At 32.2% G+C, this 25,056-nt stretch overlaps 1 protein-coding gene across 50 annotated transcripts in view; it reads right to left on the bottom strand.

The window, feature by feature from the left end:
- Positions 1-490: 490 nt before the first annotated feature.
- LOC148620030 (uncharacterized) overlaps positions 491-25,056 on the bottom strand; it is a 136,875-nt gene continuing 112,309 nt past the window's right edge. For 40 of the 50 annotated variants that reach the window (XM_088580549.1, XM_088580554.1, XM_088580548.1 and 37 more), the window contains 13 exons: positions 24,269-24,405; positions 15,916-16,257; positions 15,386-15,403; positions 13,386-13,483; positions 12,895-12,980; positions 12,389-12,409; positions 10,548-10,691; positions 9,529-9,643; positions 8,826-8,936; positions 7,355-7,523; positions 5,083-5,557; positions 4,443-4,612; positions 491-3,158 (listed from right to left, as the gene is read on the bottom strand). In XM_088580549.1, the coding sequence (XP_088436675.1) occupies positions 3,157-3,158; positions 4,443-4,612; positions 5,083-5,557; positions 7,355-7,523; positions 8,826-8,936; positions 9,529-9,643; positions 10,548-10,691; positions 12,389-12,409; positions 12,895-12,980; positions 13,386-13,483; positions 15,386-15,403; positions 15,916-16,257; positions 24,269-24,405 (1,888 nt within the window). In that variant the 3' untranslated portion in view covers positions 491-3,156. The remainder of the gene's footprint in view (positions 3,159-4,442; positions 4,613-5,082; positions 5,558-7,354; positions 7,524-8,825; positions 8,937-9,528; positions 9,644-10,547; positions 10,692-12,388; positions 12,410-12,894; positions 12,981-13,385; positions 13,484-15,385; positions 15,404-15,915; positions 16,258-24,268; positions 24,406-25,056) is intronic. The other 10 variants (XM_088580573.1, XM_088580576.1, XM_088580578.1 and 7 more) reach the window with 2 other exon arrangements.

The following is a 25,056-nucleotide window of genomic DNA, read 5'->3' as shown; positions in this document are numbered from 1 at the left end:
ACAAATTTCTGTCTGTCAGTCTATCGGACATGCTTTCTTGACTTTTTTCTAAATGCTTGCAGATATGGTATTTTTCTTGCATGTAAGTCTTGATGGGTTACACATCATGTTTCAAGTTGGTTCCAACTCAATGCTTTTTTCAAGAAATAACAGACCTTGGGTTAAGTAATTTCAGGAAAATAATTCTTGACTTCTTTTAATATATTAGCCTGTTCAATGAAGTAAGAAATCCCATCTTCTAAAAGTTTTTTTCTGAACGAAGACTTGTTCTTTAAAGTCGGACAATTAAATATATATTTTGTATGTTAAGTGCATGTTATGTCAGTTTTAATGTTGGCTGTCATATTAACTTGACCTGCATATTTTCTGAGGAAAAATATTTTGACCTTATGTCTGTTTGTTGAATTTGATCTGAGATATTTGATAAATTGACTATCAACACTTTGGGTAAAATATTTCAAATTGGCACATGAAAAAAAAAACAAAGAAAAACAGGCATTGAAGTTTATTTCATGCACCAATGAATCTATGGCAGAGAAACAAAATGAACATAGCAAAGAAAGTAATAGGGAAATAGAGAGGGTCAATAAGTAGATCATAACTTAAAAAAAACACAACCTATCAGGGGAGATAATCCAGAAAAAAAATTAAACACAACCCAGTCAGATTAACAACCATAGATTCTCCAGAGCATTAACAAAGGATACTTCAAAAATAAGATAATATAGTTCACATTTTCTGCATTCACATTTCATACCACAAAATTATTTTACACATTGATTTTTAAAAAAAAAGTGGAGCTTTTAACAATCTGTAGATAATTGACAAACTCGGTAAATAATCAGATCTTGTAATTATCATAATAGGAGTATTCACCTTTGTGGATGTTTTTATGAAATAGAAAGATTTTCTGACTAGAAATGATTTACCAATTATATCTGTAAAAGAGAAACAATCTATGTAATAAAAATTTTGCTGATACTAAATTTCATTTTAAAAAGTTACTTAAACACTGTAAAGAAAGGATCAGTATTTTCATTCCAAGATAATTTGACACCATGTGAATTAGTTTAAAAACATGATTTCAACATTTAAATGACTGCCTTTCCTAGAAATACTACAGAAAAAATGCCAAATACAACAAAGTGAAAAAATATGCAGACAAAAAAGAAAGCTCCTTGAATTACACATATAAAACACAACAAAGTAACTTGGATACAATATAAATAGTCATTGCATATATATATATGTACCCGACATAAATAGACGTCCGTCAAGTTTGTAGAATTATAAAATCTATATCTCTCTTAACATTTATCACATCAAGGTTATTCATACACATGTACAAGGGGGAGATAATCCATAGACATGTACAAGGGAGATAACTATGTACACATGTAAAGCTATGTACATGAAGTAAAAAACAATTGTTCGCTTTGTAGTTATGTTACTTTACCAGGCAGCACTGTTTGGTGAAAAGCGCTTTACAGTAAACTTTAATAGTAGATGTAAGTTACTTGTACACATTTATCAGGTTTTTTTTTACTGCACACTTGTACTATTATTTTCATCACCGACACAGAATTCACACGACTAACTTTTCATAATTCACAAAAATACTTTGATAATGTTTTCTTTTGAAGAATATATTTGAAAATTAATTCAACAATTATGTCTTGATGGTTTTCTTTATTTCTTCTGACAAGTATTTATGAAATTCTCAATTAAGTCCAGGTATTGAATTCCTTATAGTTGACCTAGATTAAATAATGTTAGTATAAAACTAGATTAAATATTTCCTACTGTTTCTCAATCACCGGTATTAAACCTTATAAAATATGTCGCTACTTTTTTCAAGGAGGGTTTAATAGTGTTAGTACATCTTCTTTCATCTCAAGGAGGTAGGCCCAGGGTAAAGGACATAACTCTTGAAATCAGTGATATGTTTGTATCAGTCAATTTCACCAAAGGCTATCAAGCTTTCATCTGAAACTGAATGAAATCAATTCAAGTTACTCTGATGCTTACATGAGATTAATGTAAAATGCTTAATACAAACATTCCAATGATTTGTAAGAGTTATGTCCCACACCCTAAGTCTACCTTAGTCTCATAAATAATCATTGTATAAAGAAAGACACATTTTTGGTAATTTAAAATAAAAATCCACGCAAAGGTCAAAGGTTAATTCTTGGTATATAATACTGTAGAAAAGCATGAAAAATATAGAATTAGAAATAAATATCCATAATATAAATAGACACTTGACATTTATAAACAAAATCATTTCTAAACATTCCCTCATTTTGTATTTGATGAAAAAAAAACTTAAACAGACACATATCCCTGCAGAAATGTACGACTATTTAGAAATTGACGAGTTCTTCATAGGAAGTCTACAATGACTATGAGCATTCATGCAAGAACCCCTTTATACTTGTTGTACGCAGTTATTTTATCGAAAAGTACAACATTAAAAGGGAACTGAAAATCCAAATCTCCATAAAATGAGTCATTATAAGTCTTTGTCCTCTTTTTGAACGGTGTCCTGAAGCTAAATACCAATACAAGTAAAACTAACTACCAGTTCACTCAATTTGGTAGACATCTTGATCACGCTGAATTGTCAAAATAATTGATTGTCTCTTAGTCACCACCAGATATTTGATCTTCAATAGAAAAGGCTACAATGGGCCTCAATTTAGGAAATTTGGTTCCAACCCCATTCAGCATCCAAATTCAATACATTCACTTTTTAAAATGGTAACATTAAGCACATGAAACTCAAAACATGACAAAAATGTTAAAAAAATCTAGACATTAACTAACAAACCAATGTTATACCTTAAATATAGTTTAAAAAAAATTCTTGCGTCCAATTTGTTCATTTCACTAAGGTTTCAAAATAATTTACACAATTTGATGAACACATTGTTTTTTTGTAACATGCAGCTATCTAAATGCATTGTTTATGTAACTATAAATAGATGATGATGCAATCTCTAGCGGCCTTGGTTTTTAAGTGTCCTTTATCACTGGCTAATATTTTGGCTTGATACTTTTGGGGACTGTCCGCACATGTTTATACTCCGAACTTGGTGACTGTGGAGTTATCTACTCGCTTCTGTATCCTCCTTTACAGTAAAAATGCACTCTTCCTACAATAATAAAATAGAAATATAATACAAATTGTTTTTATTGTATATACAGTGCATTCCTGTTAATTGCATAGCCTTTAAAAAATGCAATTAACAGAAACATGCAATAAACAGAAAAAATCATTTCAATAGAAAATACCTAATATTTTCAGTGTGTAAGCAGGACATATTCTTTTATTATGTCTAATTAGATTCCTGCCATAGTATATATTCAAAAGAAAGAGAAAATATTGTTGTAAAAACGAAGTATTTAGAAAAATAACGATGTATTGCTGTTTTACCCATTTAGGTACATTTTTTAGTAAATTAAAAAAAAATATAAACCCAATTAAGAGGAATTTTCTAATGTTCGGTCTTCTGTTATGTACATAAGAGGAATTTTTGATGTGGATAAGATGGGAAATGTTTTTGTTCTTTGTGTTTCTATGTAATTAACTGGTATGTGATTAAGTTGAAGTCACTGTAATATATATACATATATATTGTAGTATAAATTTTATGATCATGATAGGGTCTATAAGTCTTGAAGTTTTATTTCTGATTATAAAAAATTCCAATTGTCGAAGGGAACAAAAAATTGATGACTTTCTTTCCTCAAACATTATTTGGTACATCTAGACACAAACATGAGTACGATATCTAGTGCAATGAATACCTGAACAGATGTTTTATGATAAATTTAGGTAGCTATTTGGTTCTTTTCCAGATTTATTGAATATATTAGAGGCAAAAAAAAAGAGACCAAATTGAGAAAATAATGTGCCAACCACTGCCTAATGTTTACACAGAATGGTACAATGTACTAAAAATATTAAGAAAAATTCCAAAATTATAAAGCAATAACTGGCAGTGTATCATACAAATCGACCGTTCTTTCTCTCTTTCTACCTTAACAATGCAAAATTATGAAAATCGTTTTCCCTTTTTATTAACAAGGTAGCTTATAAAATAATTGTCCCTGATTTCATCAGCTAAATATTAAAAACTGCTAATATAGAAAAAAAGTTAAAATTTGTAATTTAAAAAAATCATGAAAGTTACACGCATGAAAAAAAAACCCAAAATGAAACAAAGTGTTTATCAGTATCAAAAGATACGAAAGATAGACAGATCAAAGAGGAACAAATCAAATTCAGAATAAAAAAATCTAGCAAAATACTCCAACCATAAGTGATTACATCATGCACAAAAATAGTATCCTCAGACTCATGCAGTCAAAACTGTGTGTCAATATGAACATGTGTTACTCAGCGTACAAAGACGTGAACAGTGACATAAACTCACATTGAATTATTTGTACATAGTTTCCTGGGAAGGTACCAAACATTCCAGTGCGATTTGACGTCCCGACAAACCATCCATCATCACATTTTTCCATTACAAAAACTTCATCACCTTCTAAGAGTTCAAGCTCATCATCATTTTGGGGTCTATATGCATAAATTGCCCTATATCTGAAAAGATTTATTGACAATTTTACCACCATTACAAATTGTATGAATGAGTGGACTTTGTTTTATTATTTTTGAAGTTGATATCCATGAAATAGGTTTTTTTTTTTTATTTATGTACATTTGCATATGCGCATGTACTTAACACTCACACATTTGTATTTACTGTTAAAAGTAGTTAAATTGATGCACATGTATTATTTCAATGCTTAAATTAAGACCATTTTAGACATATACATTCCATAACTTGGTATTAACAAAAGATGCTTTAATCCTTGAAGCCTTGTAATTTAAGTTTTGATGGAACCTTTGTTAATTTTGTGCAAATTTTGGGCAAAAATGAGAAAATAAAAGCCTTGAACTCACCCCCTTTTCAAAATTTCTGGATCCGCCCCTACATGTGATGCATGTACCAAGTTATAAATTTAACCCCTGAAATTTTGTAGATTTATGAGAGTAAACAAGATACTAACCTACATAATGCTAAATCATCATCTGCAACTTTGACCTTATGATCAAAATTATTGTTTGTTTCTACATTATAGTTCACATTGGCACTGGGAAGATAGACAGGTCCATTAGACACAAATTGCTTTCTTCCCTGTGTGGGACTTTGTCTTGGCCGACCTTGAAAATGTTGCTGTCCTTGATTTTGTGAAACATTATAATCTCCATTGAATTGTGAGTATCCATTAATAGGTCGATCATCCAATCGTTGTTGAGGGCCATCAAAACGAGGTGAGGTATAGTTCATGTTAGCTCTCTGTGGACTAAAGGCTGACTGTGGGTGAGAATTGTAATTTTGTTGTTGTTGTTGTTGTGGAGGAGCGAACTGACGTTGTTGCTGATGTAAGAAACTTGCTGTGCGTGGTGAGAATGCCCCGGGTGAGGGCTGAGGGGGTGGTGTCGGAGCATCGAATCCTGATGGTGATAACATTTCTGGTGTACCTGTAACATTACAAACATGACAGACATTCTACATATTACATAACAATAACATTAATCAATTGGAAGGGGAAAAAACCACTTGGGGTCCTCAACTTTTTGTGGCAGGGCCCCAATAAAAGGGTGAGCAGGTGGGTCTCGAAGATAACAATAAAAGCTCCAGACTTATCACACGGGCAGTAAATATCAGATGTGCTGAAAACTGTATGCATTTCATTCTAGGCTGATTTTTTTTTATAGTATTTCTTTTATGTAAATCAATGAGTGCTGATGTGTCCTAATGCAGAAATTAAGGAAAGATGTTTAATTAAATTAACAGAAACTTCTTTTGAGAATAGTATAATTATGTACAAAAACATACAAAAACCTATAAGGCTAGAAATAGTGTAAACTTGCTCACAAAGAGGATTCTCCTATTCCCCCCACCCCACCCTGGAAACTTCAAGTGGTTTTTCACAATTTTAAACCCTTTAGTTAAATAACTTCCACTTGCAGTGACCTGAATTAATCTTCATTCTTGCATATCTATGAATGGAAACCTAACTTTCCTATAAAATGTCATCAAAATTTATTCTGGGTTTAAGAGGTGTTGTGCTAAGGAGGGTTTAACATAGAAAACACCAAGATGGATTATGTCCCTTTGGAGTCCTTCAACCAAAATGAACATCAACATTTAATGGCTAAGCTACCTACACAATTTCATAAAAATCTTTGAGTAATTCAGGAGGAGTTGCAATTACAAGATATAGTTATAGACATACAGAGTGATTCCAATATACCCAATAACGTTGTAGCAAGGTTATAATAAGCTTTATTTTCAGGCTCTCCCTCTTCTTACTTAGGGTACCTTTTTACTCATGATTATCCCCATATCATTAAAAAAAAAGAATAAAAGTGGTAAATAACATTTTTTTGGTGTGATAATAAGTTCATTAAAATGACCTAAACCCTTCTATGACTATGAATGAATAATATCAACTAAGATTTTATGTATACTATTTCTCGTATAATAAAGAAGCCTTTAATTCCCCAGCCTTCAACGTCAAAAGGGAAAGAAAATATCAAAGGGCTACCATGGTTAATACTATTAAAATAGAATAATAAATAAACCAGTGCCCAAATATTTTGAAAGAGCTGGCCTAATAAGATCATCAACTACAGATTTATAAAAGAAAAAGGGAAATAATGTGAAATAAAAATAAATAATTCTATTGTCTAAGAAATGCACATAAAAATGGCATGCAGAACTGGATACAAAATAAGAAAACAAGCTCTCTTTGGCAAAATTGAATGTTGTACTGGAATTTTTAAAAAAATTTTAAAAACTCCCATCGGTTAACACAGTTGATACGGACTAATATGGTGTGTAATTGCAGATGAAAGGATTATCCAATTTGGTTTCCAAATATATCTACTATAAAAATGTATTTATTGTTTCATGGTTGGTCATTTTTTCTTAGTTAGTGGAATTTTCACTTGTGGAGATCACTGGAAATTTTACATTTAGTGGAGAGAACTGTAAACATCAGAATCACCCCTTTACTCCCCCAAAAATGTTCCGAAACAAACAACCAAAATTTCAAAGTAGTGACACATCTTTTTCACTTTCATCCAATTCTGTTCGCTTAATTTTTTTATATTTTAAATTCAATTTTGCCAATACTCATGAATGCAAGAAACAATGGATGTGAAAATAAAACAAAATAAAGCAAAATTATCATTCGTAGCAGTGAACATAAAAACAAACAAGCACGGTCAAGACAAAAATTAATGGTTAAAAACAGAACCGCGCGTTATTACCTCTTCCTGTCATAGGTGTTGTAATGACAGAAGGCGCTGGTGTCACTAATGGTGTTGATGGATCAAAGATGACTTCTACGTAAGACTTTGGGAAGATTCCCTGTTTATTACCGACACGCCCCTCAAACCAATTTTCATCTACAGATCTTAGTAACGTTACTACATCACCCTGGCAACAACAAATATAAGCTAAATGTAAGTAAAATTATATTACCTTTAAATGCTGACACGATTTGTTCTTGTTTTTCAACTGTTTTACTTTCGTCTGATATCTAAAATGATTTGCCAGCACTTGATTAAAAAAAAATCTTCAGAAAACAAACAAGCTGCTGTCTTCGTTAATTGCTCTTTTCAAACCAAGAATTCCCTTGATATTTCATTTGACAAATATAAATTAATGTAATTTTTATATATAATGAAACCTGACTGAACTAAACCCTGAATAATCCAAACAACCTATCTAAACCAAACCCTGAATAATCCAAACAACCTCTCTAAACCAAACCCTGAATAATCCAAATCTGTCTAAACTAAACCCTAAATAATCCATACAACCTGTCTAAACCAAATCCTGAATAATTCAAACAACCTGTCTAAACTTAACCCTGAATAATCCAAAATATAACGAGGATAGGTATAGTGTATATGCCAAAGAGACAACAAACCCACCGGGATGGAAATGTCAGCCCAAGGCTACCTATTAGTCATCAATGGATGATGAGGAAACCCTCATTCCTCGGATTGGGTTGCAGCTGGCCCCATATATACTCAAGCAACATAAAAATAAACAAAAGGTGAAACCAAAACAAGACATACAGAGGCCAGAAATTCTTGACTTAGGACAGGCGCAAAAAATATGGCTGTGTTAAAGTACTTTGACATGACCACAACCCTTCCCCCTTAAAATCTGGTCACTGTGGAAAAAATATTACACTATAAATCAGTTAAAAAAAAAACTGCCTTAACCAGTCACTTCCAAAAGGTTCTCCATATTAGTTTATACATAAATGTATTTGAACTTTAGAAAGGACCAATTTTAAAGCCTACAAGTGATTTGGTTTAGACAGGTGACATTTCATGATGGTATGATTCCAATTACAAATGTACCAATTTAATAGATCTTTCTTCATATTCCCTACCTTGGCTTCGCTTTTTAAAATTTTGAGCATTGGGAAGTAATTCTCCAACCTGACAGACTGGTTTACAGTCCTACTGAAGCAAGGGACAGCAGTAGATTTCAAATTAAAATATTTGAATTATTGGAGCTGAGGTAAGTACTTGGATACTCTTAAATATATTCTTTCAAACCATTCAGCTACTTATGGAAGTGAAAATAATTTCAAAGAAAATTGTTTACTGTTCTTCCTTTCCCCAATGAAATTGCCAACCAGGTTGTCTTGTGGTGGTGGGTTACATCCTTTTGAAAAACTTGCATACCATAAATATGAAAAAAGGACTACTGGATTAATACCTTGCGTAATGATAATTCTACTCCTGTCTGGGCATTAAAGTTGTATTTTGTTCTTGCTTGACCTTCGGCCTCTCTGGCAGCACTGTGAGCTTCTTCTATTGATGTTATCACCTAAAGTAAGATGGAGGTTCCATAATACAATGTATTCCTTATCTCATAAATACTACATACTTAAACTTTCATTGTGAAATTGAGAAGATGAAGTATGTGTGTACCAGGTACATGTAATTTACAAATTGAAAAGAAGATATGCATGGGTACGAGGTAATATATAGTAGAAAATTGAAAATATGTTTGTTTGTTTGTTTGTTGGGGTTTAACGTCTGAGCAGCAAAATTTCAGCTATATTCAGACGATATTGAACATATGAAAGCTATAAAAAAAAAATTCTGTTTAACTGATACTTTTTGTAAAGGAAGTAATTAAAGCTAAATTCACATGGGTTGTAATTTGTGTGAACATATTAGAATTTGTATGACCATCTTAGTGTTTCTCCAAATACAAAAAAATGCAGAAATAAATATAAGTCATAAGTTCATTTACATTTTATAAAAGCAGAAAGAACCTGATAGAAGTACTCTAATAGTTTTTTACATATTAACAAGCAAAAATAAGAAGTCAGAAAAATTGTGAAAGTTTAACAAAGAGACGACTCCCCAGTCTATACATTCAGCCACCAACTGAAGTTTTCTTGCTTGCTCACCTCCACATAATTAACTGGGAATATTCCTGATCTACCATGTCTCTCTCCTTCAAACCAGTTCTTATCTATCTGTCTCAGTAAAAATATCACATCACCCTTTCTAAATGATAGTTCTCTGAAAAGTGGTGAAAATAAAACATTAAAAACAGGCAATTTCATATCAGTTAAAATATTTCGGAAGCAAAGCATAGAGACAAACTACTCACACCAATATTCACACACTTGTAGTAAATAGCAAATATGATTTTACATTGCATATTCTCAGCTTTGCTTTGTCTACATCATACACACAGATTAAACACTTACAAAGCATAGATCTACGTTCTGTATGTTTTGGTTCTACATACATGGGTGGCCATTTGACCCAGAAGTGATAAAAGAGATCTGAACAGGTTTCACTAACCACTTCTAACATTTCCATTACTTAACATGTTAAGAAAGTAATTTTTGAAGTTTCACTGTGAATTCAAAGGACAATTGACATCTTAAAGTTGCATACCATTGTGAAGCTTGGAAAATAAGGCTTTCAAAATCATTATGCTAATGGTACGATGATAGTAGACATTTTTCACAAAATTTACTTGAATAAATAATACTGAAAAGCCACATTTTTACCTTTTCTGCTAACTGACAGCATGGAGGTGAATTACTCACACATGTAAACAATATTCAAACACTTTTGTAGTAAATTTCATATATGATTATAAAGTACACATTCTCAGCTTCATTTTGACTACTTTTGATCAGAATACACACAAATAATGCATTTACAATGCATAGATCTAGGTTCAGTGTGTTTTTGGTAATACATAGGGTCATATGACCCAGAAGAAATAAGTGAGATATATACAGCCTGGACAGATTTATCTCCTTTATCAGGATTTTAAATTTCTAGAGGGTAGATTTATCTATCTTATGAGGATTATAAATTTCTGGAGTACACATTTATCTCCCTTTAATATCATTCTTTCTGCTTTTGTATACCACTTAACAGCAGGCAAAGAGACTCCTGAACTCACCTTGGATTTTGAGCATTAAAGCTGTACAAAGCTTTGGCTTTGCCATGTATTTTAAAGCCTCTGCGTCTATCAGCTGGCACTGTGTTGTAACCACTGATAGGTTCGTCAAAGCGATCAGTGGGAATGGGAGATTTTTGTGCTGGCCTACAAATAGTAAAATATTCTTTTTAAACTTGTTTGTTTTAAAAATTCAAACTACAGCTAGTTTTAATTCTAAGGTAGGAGCCATAGCGCTTATATATGTAAATATATATAAATCTCTGCATGATTCTTAACAGCAGCTATACTGGAGAAGTGAGCATCAATAATAATTAATAATTAAAGTGCAAAATATAATTAAAAGAAACTAAATGTACATAATTGTATTGCAAAAATAACATTTTAAGTTGATCAAAGCATTCAAAACAATTATGTGGCAAAAAATTTGTGAATACCTAAATTAAATATAACAGATAAAATTTGACAAATATCACACAGCCAGATATACACATAGGAACTGGGTATACATGTGCATATTTACATTATGGAAGTACTTTGCTGAAAAAAATGTGTGAATTTTTTTTTTGTAAATAATAACTTCTAAATTGGAAAAAAAAAACACATCAAAAACCTTGAAAACAAGTACAAATTCATTAAAATAAATAAATAATATTTCAAGCATTTTTATGATTGATTTCAATCTTGATGTCATATTTAGAAACTTTCATTTTCTAATGGAGTTGCATTTCCACTTAACAACTGAAAAAACAAAATCAATCATGCTTTAAAATCAGCTGAAAGACAAGACAGAACTTCCAACACTACAAACAACTCATATCAAACAAGACAGAAAAACAAAAGTAAAAAAAAAATAGAAAAGCAAAAAATTCAATCATTAATGAACTAATACTTCACAATCAAATTACCAAGCAGTTGTAGATAGACCATTCAAACATAATTATTCCCGACTTGCGGACCAACATTTTGCCAACATTTATCTCCCTTTGGAGCAGGTGTCTATCGAAACACGTAAGGTTTCCATCTGATATTGATGATACTTTAGAAGATCTTGAAAGTCAAAAGGGAATTTCTAGTTCTACTGACCCTGCCATAAATTTTCTTTATCCGGGATACAAATGAAAATCATCCTTATGTAACCTACCAACAAAATGAAACACCCTGTAAATTTTAGAAAACTGTTGTGTTTGTCTGCTGGGGATTCCATTTTCATTCGAGTTACCTCTTTTTTCTGCACCCGAATCCGAACATCGATTACAGAGACTTCGGAATTATACCTGCTCTCATGGGAGGTTAACTCTGCAAAAACAGGATAAAATATGGCTGCATCCCGAGCTCCGCAAGTAGGGAATAATGAGATCTATACCTTTCAGTGCAAATTAGAAAAGTAAAACAAGGGGGAAAAAAGTAAAAAAAAAATCTAAATTACTTCAAGATAATTGTATTACGTAATAGATTTTAAAATAAATGTGCAAATATAATATGACTGAGTGAAAATAAAATCTACAAAACAGAATACCATTAAAACCAAATAGAATAAAGTGTTAATGTGAAATAAAGAGCGTTAAGGAGGGAAATAATGATCAGTATCACAGGATATTCAATTAGCATTGAATTAAAATGGAAGCATTGTAAATCATGTGTTCTAGATCCTGATAATGTCAAAAGCATTTGTAGCATCTAAAATGCAGGTTTACGGCATGGCTGCACTGGCAATTTTCATACATATGCACCATAAAAGCACTCATATACAACCAAAACACATAATCTCTGAACACAGCACTAAAATTCTAGAGTTATCTCCCATGGTGTTAGTAAGAGTTGTCAGCCCTTGGTATACTTACTCTGCCATAATAATTTCATTACTGGGGAGGAAAAATAATATCATTTGGATAATGAAAAAAGGATAGACGTCTATTTTGTACCATGCTTAATGTTAACATGATATGTGTGAAAATTACATTACCAAGTTACACTTTAGATAATATCATTCATGCATTTTGAATTTCACAACAATGACAATATTGGTAGATTGTACAGACTATAGAGAATACTTGTCCAAGAGATTGATTACTTAATCCGTTTTAGAGAAAAATTAAGTCGTATATATTGTGTTACACTTATCTGAATTAACCTCAACTTTTCACAATCTTTGCTTTATCAATCTGATGTTTTACAAGAATTCTTAAGAGTTGTTCTTTACGATGTCATGATTATGTGTAAGAATAAAATCTAAACCCATGGCAGGGATTGGCAGGCAGGAGTCAGGCTATCCAAAAGCCAGTCAAAAGACTCTCAAAGCCAAAAGTCCTAAGTTCTAAAATAAAACCATGAACAGTCAGATACATACGTGAAAAAGTCTGAATGTTTTCTTGCTTCAATGTCTGCGATTTCTTGTTCTTTCTTTCGTCTTCTCTCTTCTTCATATATTTGTTCCTGAAAGCATACAAATCCTTGAAATTATTTTTTTATGGTAAGACTAAAATATCAATTTTTGATAAAAAAAAGATTGAAATTATCTAGTCAGTGAAAAACAAAAGCATCATAAGGAAATACCTTTATCTGAATTGAACTATTAATAATATAAAGAATTTGAGAAATTTGAGTTACGTGAATCTGTAACCTAGACGAAAACAAGTGATTCTCATTTCAATGTATTCAGAGCTGAAGTTTCTTCTAAACAGCACAGGGACTTACTCCAACAATCAAATACATGTTTATCAAATCAACCCTCGACCTATATCAGCCCTCAGGCTGGTTACCCTTGTGGTGCTATAGGGGTCTCATGTTGATACTGCATGCAGTGCAGATTTGGAAATGTAATATATAGTATGTATGTACCAATCTTTTCTTCCTGTATTCTTCTTCATCTTCTCTCCGTCGCTGTACTCTCTCTGTTGGACTTTTCCGTACATTATCAGATGTTTGGAATTTGAAAGCTGAAAAAGACAGACATGAGATTCAAAAATACTCATTCATTATTCTCCTAATTATATCATACTTACTATGTATCTAGCTTACAGATTTATATTTGATCCTTAAACTTAAGATTGATCGAAAAGCATCTCTAATCAAAAAAAAAAAAATTCACATTTATAATTGAAATAAAAGAAACAGAACACCCCCCCCCCACCCCAAAAACAAAAAAAAAAGACAAAAAAGACAAAACAAAACAAAACAAAACAAAAATGTCAAAAGCCTAATATTATCTCAAAGCCAAATTATTGATATTTCATATATTTTAAAGAAACTCTTATGATACTTGTATGCTCAAATAAATACTTCAGAGAATTTTTTGACAAATGAAAAACCATAATGTTTACACATGGCTGAATCAGTTAAATTCTGAACAAATACAGCATACTTGTATAAAAACATACATATAAAAACGAATTAATCAAAATTGTTAACATATTTATACAGACTTACTGAATCAGGTCTAAACATCACATGACACAATAATGGAAATCATTCAGTCACTACATTTTGTAAGTTTTAGGTGTGTGGCATTCTAGAGACTTTATCACATTACAATGATACATGTGAATAAACAAACATTGCGACATTGATAATGATAGTACTGTAGAAAAGAGGCAGATCTGCATTAAGTCTGAATTTCCACACACCCCAAAATCCTCTATTTTTCATTTGAACATTGATAAGTCAACTTTTTGTAGGAATGACCCGTTGCAGGCGCGGATCCAAGGACTGACGTGCCAGGCATATGCCCCACTAAATCGGTAAGAACAATTTTTTTCACCACAAGTTTAACCCCATATTTTTTGCCTTGCTTTGCACTGCATTTAATTCAATTAACGCCTCCCCTAAACTCAAATCCTGGATCCGCCCCCTGTGCTGTATAAACAAATGGCGCCTGATAAAATCAAGGTCCAAATTAAAAAAGAGGGTTGCAAGGTCAGAAAATTCAGACTTCTTAGAGCCATGTGAAATAATATGCTTTAGTATGGAAAACATAGAAAGAAGCATAATTCTATTGGCTGGCTACATGTATTGGATATACTTGAACATAAACTATATATGTTGACTAAAGTGACATACATGTATACTTTACTAAGCAATTATGAATAAAATGTATTCAATTAAAAAAGATCTTTAGATCATGCAGTTCTTGATATTCAAGGTTTTTTATGGCTTGTCAGAACCAGGACATACAAGTACCATTTTCCAAACAATGAAAAACATAAAACTTCAATGTTAAAAGTATGAAATATAAATAAATTTAAATTCCCCCAAATCAATCTACACGTCACCTCAGTTGAATGTATGGATCAAGGAATGAAAACTAATTGTAGTATAAGAAATAAACAATTGCATTCTGATGGAGATAAGATGTTTTAGTACAGAAACTGGACAACTTAGAAAGATGTTTGGGCAGATTCTTACAGGTTGGAAATTAAAAAAAATCAAAGATAAATAGATTGATTCTTAGACTTCCAATAAAAAAAGAGGAAACTGTTATAGCATTGTAAACCAGAGTTCCACTTATTTTTTTTTTAATCATTGTAAGAGGATGAAAGTTAAAATTTTGCTCCATCAAAGGAGGAAAAAATACAATTTAGCAATAACCCCCCCACCCCCCCCAAAAAAAAACAAAAAACAAAAAACAAAAAAAACAAAAACAAAAAAACAAATGGGCTTTATACAAAATAAAGACTTACAGTTTTACATTTATTCAAAAGACTGTCACATGCACATTTTGGACATTGGACTTAGTACACAAGATCTTTGTTACAGAAATATATTAAATCGGCTATAGTTGTTATTTGGTAATGTAAACTGCATAAGCATACATCATGCTTATGTCTGGATTCTGTACTTACCGTCCTCATAATAATCAACTATTGTAAAAAATTAGGTTAAGTTTAGTATTCCCAAATAATATACCGTCCCTTTAAGTTAGTATTATGATCTAACATATAAAATCATATAGTTGTTCTAATTCTTTTTTTTTTAAAGTTACTTTGAATTAAAATTAACTATTTATGAATGGCAATTATGCCTAAGAATGTACCTAATTCGAGAAATTAGATTTTGCCTAAAACTTCAAATAGTTAATTTATCACTTAAAATATCCAATAAACTTTGAAAATATTTAAGATTTTTTTTTTCTACTCTAGTAACTGATAAAAAAAAAACTGTTTTTAACTTCAAATATTGAATGACGTAGGTTAAATTCCAACCCTATCACATGTAGAATATAAAGTACATGTATGATGCATGAAGTTTGGTTAATGTTGACACAAATGAGTGTTAATATTAGCGACTGTGTAATAACTATCTGGCGTGAGGACAATAAAAAAACACACCAAACCAAGCCAAAAAGAGCATATCTATGACAAAAAATTTATACCTCCATTTAACTTTGGACTTGAACCTTTAACTCCCAGTTGCTCTGCTGCGGATAAATTGCTACGAATCCGCAGCTTAGGCACTGGTGCTCCTATCTTTCTAATAGGTGGGTTGGGTGGCTCAAAACCACTTCTAACTGGCGGGGCGGGTGGATTGTTCCCAAATCTATTTGTATTTAGATTCCCTTGCTGACCTGAATCAAACTTTGAGTAAAGCTGATTGTAAGATGTACCAGACTTTGTGATTGGTTGTTGTCGTGGTGACAGCTTTGGAGGAGGCGGTACTTTAGGAGGAGTAGGAGACAGTGGACTTTGTTGTTGATGTTGTTGTTGCAGTTGTTTTTCTATAGGTCATGCAAAGAGGAGAAAAAAAAACTCATGCACAAAGTTCAAATTAAAAGGTAAAACTTTAAGTAACATAACATAAGGTAAAAAATAGATATCACAACAACTGAATACTAATTCAATATGCTTTGTTTTAATATCTGAGGGCAATCCAAATAGATTTCAGTTCTTCCGTCTTAAGTTAGGTTACAAATATTGAAAATTTGTTAAAATTTTTCTTGCAGATCAGATTTTACATTTAATAACAAGACATACTGCAAAAAGAAGAAAGCGGTCATCCTAATATCATAACCAAATGAAAGCTATCAGTTGTATTTCTCATATAGTAACATTTGGTTGGATGTATAGGAAATTATGTTTTGTATACATATAAACAAAATATGAAAGCTACAAAGTTAAATCAGAACTCAAAACCTATTTAGAGTGACCTAAAAATATAAAATAACTTTTGTCAAAATGTTCTAATAAATCAAGAATAAAGCTTGAATCTCATTTGAAACCAGTTCAGTTGTGTGTTTTTCAAAAATCACATGCTTTTAAAAAAATACCACTCTTTGGAAAAACAAATTTATAAGAGTATAACAGGTTTTAAACATCATGCAGTAATTTCATTGTCCTCAATTAAATCTGATCTAATCAGGATGACTTACAGCGAGTAACATAGTTCACTTCAGGAAATAGAGTTGGTCTTTACCTGATGAATTTCTTTAGGTAGTTAACAGGACAATGGACACAGAGATTTCAACTTTCTATTAAATACAGAGTAAAATACCTATTGAATGACAGAAAGTTTAAATATCCTTGTTAATTGACCAGTTAACTACCTGAGGGGATTTAATCAATGGAAGGTCAACTCTACTCCCTGAAGTTAACTATTTTATTCACTGTAAAACCTTTGTAAAAGGTGTGTGCCCACTGCTTGAACAGGTGATACGGCACTTAAAGAGCAACTACCATAAGCTCACTTGAAGAGCAAAAGTAAATGCAAGATGGAACATCATAGGTCTGAATTTATAAGGGTGACCCACATTATACAACTGCTTTACTGAAAAAAATTATATTTTTCTCTTGCAAGAAAACTTGATTGTTGCAAAAATTATGCAACAAAAACAGTTGCCCCTTGTAGAGTAATCTGCTCAACCATTAATATTCTTATGTGCTCCTTTCCTAACATTACTTACAATACAGTAATGATTTTGATATAGGAAGATCCAGAATTTAATATTTGTGGCTTATTCATTTTTAAGATTAAGAGATTTCAAATATAAAAAGTAGTTAAAAAACTATAAGATTGGTCAATTAAGGTAGGGAGGAAGTATCATCTTAATGACTTAACAATCATTATTTTGTTATGATAATAAAAAAAAATCATTTTATTTAAGAACCAAGTAGTACACAGCCAAGTTTAAATTGGGGAAAATCCTTTTAATGCAATATCAATAACTAGTTATATGACAAAAAAGTTGCAAAAGTTGATGCAAAAAAATGTGCAGTGAAGCAAGCAAATAGCAGAAAAGATGAAGAAAAAAAAAATAAACTAGCTGTTGCTACACTCTGGATACTTTTTTTCTGTAGTATCATGATTATATAACTAGTTCTAAAAATGGATCTAAAACTAACATGTCAATGTTTCAGTTCTTCAAATGGAACTCTGTGTTCATATTGAACATACCAATAAACAAAATAATTTAAATGCTGCAATATATTCATAAACTGTCAAACATCGTTGGATTAGGGTACATAAACCAACCATCTTCAACAAATTAGACTTGTGGACCTAATATTGAAATGGTACTAAAATAAATTCATGTATCCAGAGTGCAACTAGCTACAAAGCCTAACTATGATAGTAACCTGTGTTAGATTGGTTAGTACGCTGTCGGCTAGTTCTAGGGTACGGTGCTGGTTGTGTCATGTCGGGCATTCTTGGCGGTCTAGCCATAGGTTCTCGTTCAGGAGGCCCATTTTTGTTTCCAGTAGGAGACTTAGGACTCCAGGTATGATAATAAAACTCTGGGTAATCTTCAGGATAGTCAGGTTTCCTTGGATGGCGGCCAAGTGATGCTGATTTAATTTTGACCTGGCCCATTTTGGTGTTGTCATGTAACATCACATAGTCACCTTCACGCCTATTGTTACTATGGTTATGAGGTTGGTTTCTATGTGAGTATTGATTAAGCTTTCTCCTATCTTCCATCAGCTTACTATCAAACATTTGCCTATTCTTGTTATGATTTAGCAACATATTTTTTCTGGAATTTTCTATACATTGCCTGTTTCTCTCCTGTGACCACTCATTGCCGATCGTATCAAAATATTGAACAGTCATTTTACTAGCTGCTGACGGCTTATGAGACTTGCCCAGTGGATCTGCTCTCTTATAATTGCCACTAGCTTTGCTTACCTCTTTCATTATGTGACTAGGAGGTATATAAGCATCATAACCCCTGCTGCCCCTCCTAGGCAATGTATGGGCTTTTATGTCAAGAGCAGGTTTTGGTACATGTTTTTCATGGTTATTTTCAGGTTCAGCGGTTTTGAATCTGGTAAATTTCCCTTCATCTTTATACTGTTTGAAAACCTCCCTAAGATTACCAGAAACTGTCCTGGGCATTCCAAAATCTGATGGTAACTTATTGCTACTGGTTTGTTCATTTAATTTCACATGTGATTTGGCAGATCTTGGTCTTACAGGCCCTTCAGGAGCCTGTTTCAGATCTGGTTCAGACTTGCTCTTTTCTTTAACTGGTTCTGAACTGGTACCTAGATATGTTCCTTTAGTGACATCTGGAAGGTTTCCATCTTTTTCAAGATCATCATCACTGCCTTTAACAATAAATGTGTCAGTGCTACTATTTTCAGATGTTGTTCCATCATTTTCACACAGATCTGATGTTTTCCATTTTTTCAAACGTACATAATCATCTGCATCTTCATGAGGATAATCATAACCTGCATAGGAAATCATTTTATTGTCATTTGTGGCAGATGGAGACAGGGAATCACTTTTGGACCTCAATTTTGCAAATTTGCTGTCAGAAAACTCATTATTTTCCGCTAGATTACGCAAGTTTCGAACTTTAAACTGAACAGGTGAAGAAGGTTGATTTTGTTCAAGTTCAGTCTGCAAGTAAGTTTTACAATTGTTAGTAGAATTATCATGCTGAACAGAGGGATTCCATGGGGATTTTCCTCTGCTATCCAGTACACATTTCTCCCCAAAATGCCTCTGAAATACAGGAACCTCACTTTCATGCTTACTATCCGTATAATTCCTTTCATAATAGTCTTTTTGGTAATCGCTCTCAATTTTTAAAACTGGTGTAACAACTTTCCTTCTGTTAGTATTGTTAGCAGGCTCAATACCATCAGATAAACTTCCTTTGAAGTTTTCTCCATGAACACCATCATTTACATACCTAGATATAACTTTACCTCCATGTCTTACCATGATCTTATTGTCTCCATTAGTACTACAACACTCCTCCATTTTTATTTCTCTTTTTACATCTTTTTCAGAATACTTATTCCCAATAGAAGAGTGAGCCCTTTTCAATGGTTTTGAATTCTCTGGTTCATTTACTGGAACAGAAACTGACCTAACATGGAGTTCTTTCCCCTGAATTTCACTTTTGTGTTCATTTCGTTTTTCCTCCACATAAACTTCATATTTGTTAACAACTGGCTCTATATAAGTTCCATGAATAGGCCTAACCTCCCTTGGAGTCCTTTGAGGGGACTTTAAATCTCTTTCCTGCAAAGATGACTCCAAGCTAGTAAATCCTGAACTTTCAATTGATTTTGCTTTCCTCATAGGAGTTTCCTCCCTTGAATATTCATCCATACTTGAATACAAAGCTTTCAAGTCACCTACAGATTTTTCTTTCCTATTCAGTGAAAAGTCCTTTCTAGGATCCCAAGTATTAGATTTAATATTGCTGAAAAATTCCCTATTTTTCTTGGCTTCTTCAAGTTCATAATACAACTCGTGCAGCTCCTCTTGTCTGCTAGTATTCACAATATCAAACATCTCCTTGTCCATGCTATTTGGACCTCTTGGTTTTTCTGATTTTTCCTCTATTTCAGTTATTCTTTCAAGCATAGCAAAATGTTTCTGGAGATTCAAGAATTTTTCGGAGCGACTGGTTGAATGTAACAAACCAGCAGTGTAAGACTGGTAAGTGTGGGAATCTAATCGTGAAGACTTCTCACTACAAAATGAGCCTTTGGCAGATGTTGAAAACTTCAGCCTACTAGAAGGCCTTTCTAAGCCTTTATGTCCATCCTCTAATAATCTATCCCAAATTTGGTTATCCATATTTCTTCCTTCTCTCAATTCAGGAAGTGCACTTGGGCTGCCGGCATACTTCCGAACATTCTCTGTCAATGTGAGATAATCCTTGTTTTCATTACTTTCCATAGATTTTTTAGAGCGTTCCATTATATCCCCGTCAAAACGTTGTCTATTGTCAATTGATGATGATACATGAGTATGAGATTGTCCTCCTTTTATCAAATTAGATTTTGTTTTATCATTAGGCTGATAATTTACATGTAACTGATTAGGAACAGAATGCAATAAGTCCGGTTTACTGGAAAATCGTGGTCTATATAAATCTACAACAGATGACTTCGGTGTGGAATGCAGTTCAGGCTGAAACCCACTGAATCCTGACACACTGCTCTGAGCATCCCCAGCTTGACAGGGGTTCACAACAGGGCTCCAGTTATACTTCTCCTTCTTGGGACCAGTAGATGACCTTGTATCACTATGGCTGACCTCAGTTCCAGTTCTAAGTGATCTTTGACCTTTTCCAAAGTTAAACTGTGCCGTAGACCTAGCAAGCATATTACCCTACAGCAGTTTAAATTAGCCTTATTTGTGCGAGATCTAACTACATATCAACTCTGTTAGTGTTTATGTTAGGATATGAGTATAAGTGACCACTAATGCACTAGAAGACTTCTGGCCGTTATCTGTAAAGAAAGGAGTTAGTATTTAATTAGTTTTATTACCCAAACACCCATACTTTAGGGAGCCTCACTCTGCACATTTTTATAAATTGATAAACTGTATGTTGACACAACACAATTATATTAGGTCACATTACAAAACAATATGGTTCAGAACAAAATGTCAATTTCATCTTGTGATTACAGATGTTTGTTTTTCATTATCGTAACCACTTGAAAAGGGGAGACCTTACTTAATCTTATCCAAAAAGATATTTTTGTCAAATCTTAATTTTCAAGTGTCTACCAGTGCACCAGTGATCATGGGGATATACTAACAACACCGAAAAGCAGGAAGCAGCAAAAATAAGAAAAAAATACATCAAAGCTACACGTAATCTCAAAATTTGTTACAAGTATGTTCTGTTTATACTTTTACGACTCTTAAGTACCAAACTCTATAATTCTTTTTTCTTCCATTCTCTTGTATAAACTGATTGTTTGTATACTTCAAATATGTCCCACTTCAGTACTGAATTTAATCTAAAACAACTTTGTACTTCAAAAGTTTTTTGAAGCAAAAATATGTGTATAAATGTCTTTACAGTGTACTATTGAACTGCATTTAGAAGCATTTTTTAATGATAATTCTACCAATAATTCTATAAAATTGGAAATCATGTAAAAATTCAGTGCACACTTCGAAACTAAAAAAAAACTGAATTCATTTATTTTCCACTTCAAAGAAATCATTAAATTGAGAGTGAAAAAGTTACACATTTTAAGATTTTTTTTCTTAATTATATAACTATACATGTTTACAACACGTGATATGAAAATTACAAGAAAAAAAAAATTAAAATTATTTTCAAAAATCTATTTACCCTCTGTAAAAGGCTAGACATGTTGCCATCCACCAACATGCACAAGTGTTTCTAAAGTCAAAATTTACAACCTTCGAAATTTAGTTTTATAATACCATCCCACTCAAAACCACCCAATACTGATAAAATAAAATTATAATGCAAATGTCATTATCTTGTTTCTCAAATAATCACAACTTTCACTTAAAAGTCATTCGCCTTTCCAGCAAACATAAGGATTTATAACAAGGGATTGCACAGACAGAGCTGCAGTACAGATGCATTTTAAAGTGCAACAGACTTTTTTTTACGAATCTGAATGAAACATAAAAAATAACTAAAAAGACGGATTGTAAGTTCTTAAAGAAATTAAGTTTCTATCAACAGGAAGCACAATATTTATGGACAGAGTTGCACATTGGAAGTTCAAATGATTTGCAGTTTGAAGTGCAAATATAAATATTACTACAGTATATACATTTTTAAAATTGACTACGAAATAAAAATCCTTTTAAAAATATTGATAGTAAATTGTTTCAAGTTTATTCACCAAGAAATAAGATATTGAGTTATCTCCCTTTACCCATAAATCATTTGACATACCAAAATTGAAAAAAAAATGTTATAAAGAGGGGGAAAAAATCAACATTTTTTTTTTAACCAATCAGTCACTGTATAGGGACAAGGCAAATTAAGTAATTATAGTAATTTTCTCACAAACAGTGAACTTCTGACTACTATTCAAACTTTAAGATTAGGCCTATCTGAGTTACAATCATAAGGTCCCTTCCATTGTGTTGGAAAGGCCTGAGCAAACAGACTTTATCTATCTACTATTGACATGATAGCTAGTGTTATACTTGATCAACAAATATTTTATTGAGATCTCATAAACTGCAATATAATTCTTCTGTAAACAAATCAACTCTATTCAAGTTAGTCGAACATCTTATTGATTCTGATGAGGTTTTCTTTAAATACAGTGAAACCTATCTAAACTGAACCCTGAATAAACTAGAAATATTTCTGGTTCTGTTTCCACAGGTTTCACTTTACATATATCTCAAGGTAGTACAATTTTTTTAACAGAAAAGTTTGGTATGCCTAAATTCAAGTAATATTTCTATTCATTTTAATCTTTGCATGGAAACCATTATCATTAATTTTAGCCCATTTGAATGTCCCAACTTGCACTTCACCTAAAATAGTAGCTGCAGAAAACAAGGAAAGTGTCACAGAAGTTTACCATGTAAAATAATATCAAAATAATCATTTCATTGATTTTCCATTTCAATGATATTCATGAAGAGTAAATCATCAATATATTTTTCAAATCTAAAATGATTTGGGTGACTTTTTAACATGTACCCAGCACTCAACAAAATTTAACAAAGTTTGTAACTCAAAAATAATAAACTTCTGCTTTGTATAAGGAAGGGTAGAAAAAAATCATAGAATAGAAAGAAGCAATAACAACATTATCAGCTATAGTGCACTGATAGCACATGAGGAAATATCCGAGGTCTATATTAAGAAAAACTACAAGATGGATAGATTGGTATGTAGTCCACAATGTTATGCCTATTGAATCTTTTTATAATGTGATTTCATTGTAAACCTACAAACTGTCTACAAACTGTCTATGCATAATATTCAAATCCAAGTTGTTGATATAGTAAAAATTTGGGATATTTTGCATCAGGACTTGGGTTGTTAACTTCAAAGTAACAATTTAAAGTAAAGCATATAATTTAAATGCTACAGACTAATAACACACACTTCAAACCATTCTCAAAATCATACTTTAATATTTTTTGTTTTGAAGTATTGTTCAACTAAGAATTTAACAGGCTATAGGTATAAAAAGGCAGACTTTATGTCTTCACCGAAAAATCATTTGATTTATATAACTGACTTATGAATGATGCAATACATGTATGTTGACAAGTTTATGTCAGTTTTGGAAATGACCTCCTTCTCACTTACTTAGTGACTTTTCATAGTACAATATATATGAAATACAAGAACTGGTATAGAAAATTCTTAAGCCTACTTAACACATTTATTTTGAAATAAATTTGGCTTCTTCATCTAATGCCTAATTCTTATGTTGACCAGTACTTACAATACAACCTGTTCTATGGGTAAAGACAGAGTAATGAAGAATGGGTCTAATAGGGGCTGTTTAACTTACTTGCAGGTTTTTCGGGTCCAGGTTTTTGTAGTCCCCTGATAGGGATGTCTCCGCCTTTCTGGACCTGTTTATACAGATCAGCTGGGTCAGCAGCGTCCTCCTTAGGATCTGACGGCAGTGCCTTACCACCCTCCGTACTGCAAGTAAAAACAAGTATCATTAGTAAACTAGTACAAATATATGTTTCAAAAATAAAATCTTTATCACCAAGACAAATTTTTTTGGCAGGCCATACATTAACATAAGCTCAAAACAACATGAAAGTTTCATACTATAGTGAAGCCTGTTTAAACCAAATCCTAAATAAACTTTTAATAAACAATAAACCTGTTTTAACCAGACATTCTAAGGAGGCAGAGTAAGGGACATAACTCTTGAAATCAGTGATATGTTTGTATCATATTCAATTTCATCGAAGCCTATCAAGCTGTCCTTTAAAACAGAATGAAATCAGTCTTGGTCACTTTGTTGCTTACATTAGATTGATGTAAAATGGTGAATACAAACATTCCAATGCATCACTCTAAAATTTATCCTGTCCTCTCAATATATGTACAAAGAAGGCCTGGGAAGAACCAAGGCTTTTATAAGAAGTATGGTACAGTGAAGGTTTAGTAAAGAGACGACTAGGACTTCAAGAAAGAATTTTAATTCTTATTATGTAATGTTCTATATTGTTGTCAGAGCTTAACTTGATTAGATAATAAGACGATGCACATCTGTGTATTGTTCAGAACATCCTATGAAGGCTGAGCGCTTAGTCAAAATTATTTAGAAAACAGAAACCC

Source organism: Perna viridis, chromosome 4 (assembly GCF_037379345.1).
Source record: "Perna viridis isolate PV_CMFRI_1.1 ecotype Kerala chromosome 4, ASM3737934v1, whole genome shotgun sequence".
NCBI lineage: Eukaryota > Metazoa > Mollusca > Bivalvia > Mytilida > Mytilidae > Perna > Perna viridis.
Note: the sequence above shows the minus strand (reverse complement) of the source record. Positions and strands in the feature narration are given on the sequence as shown.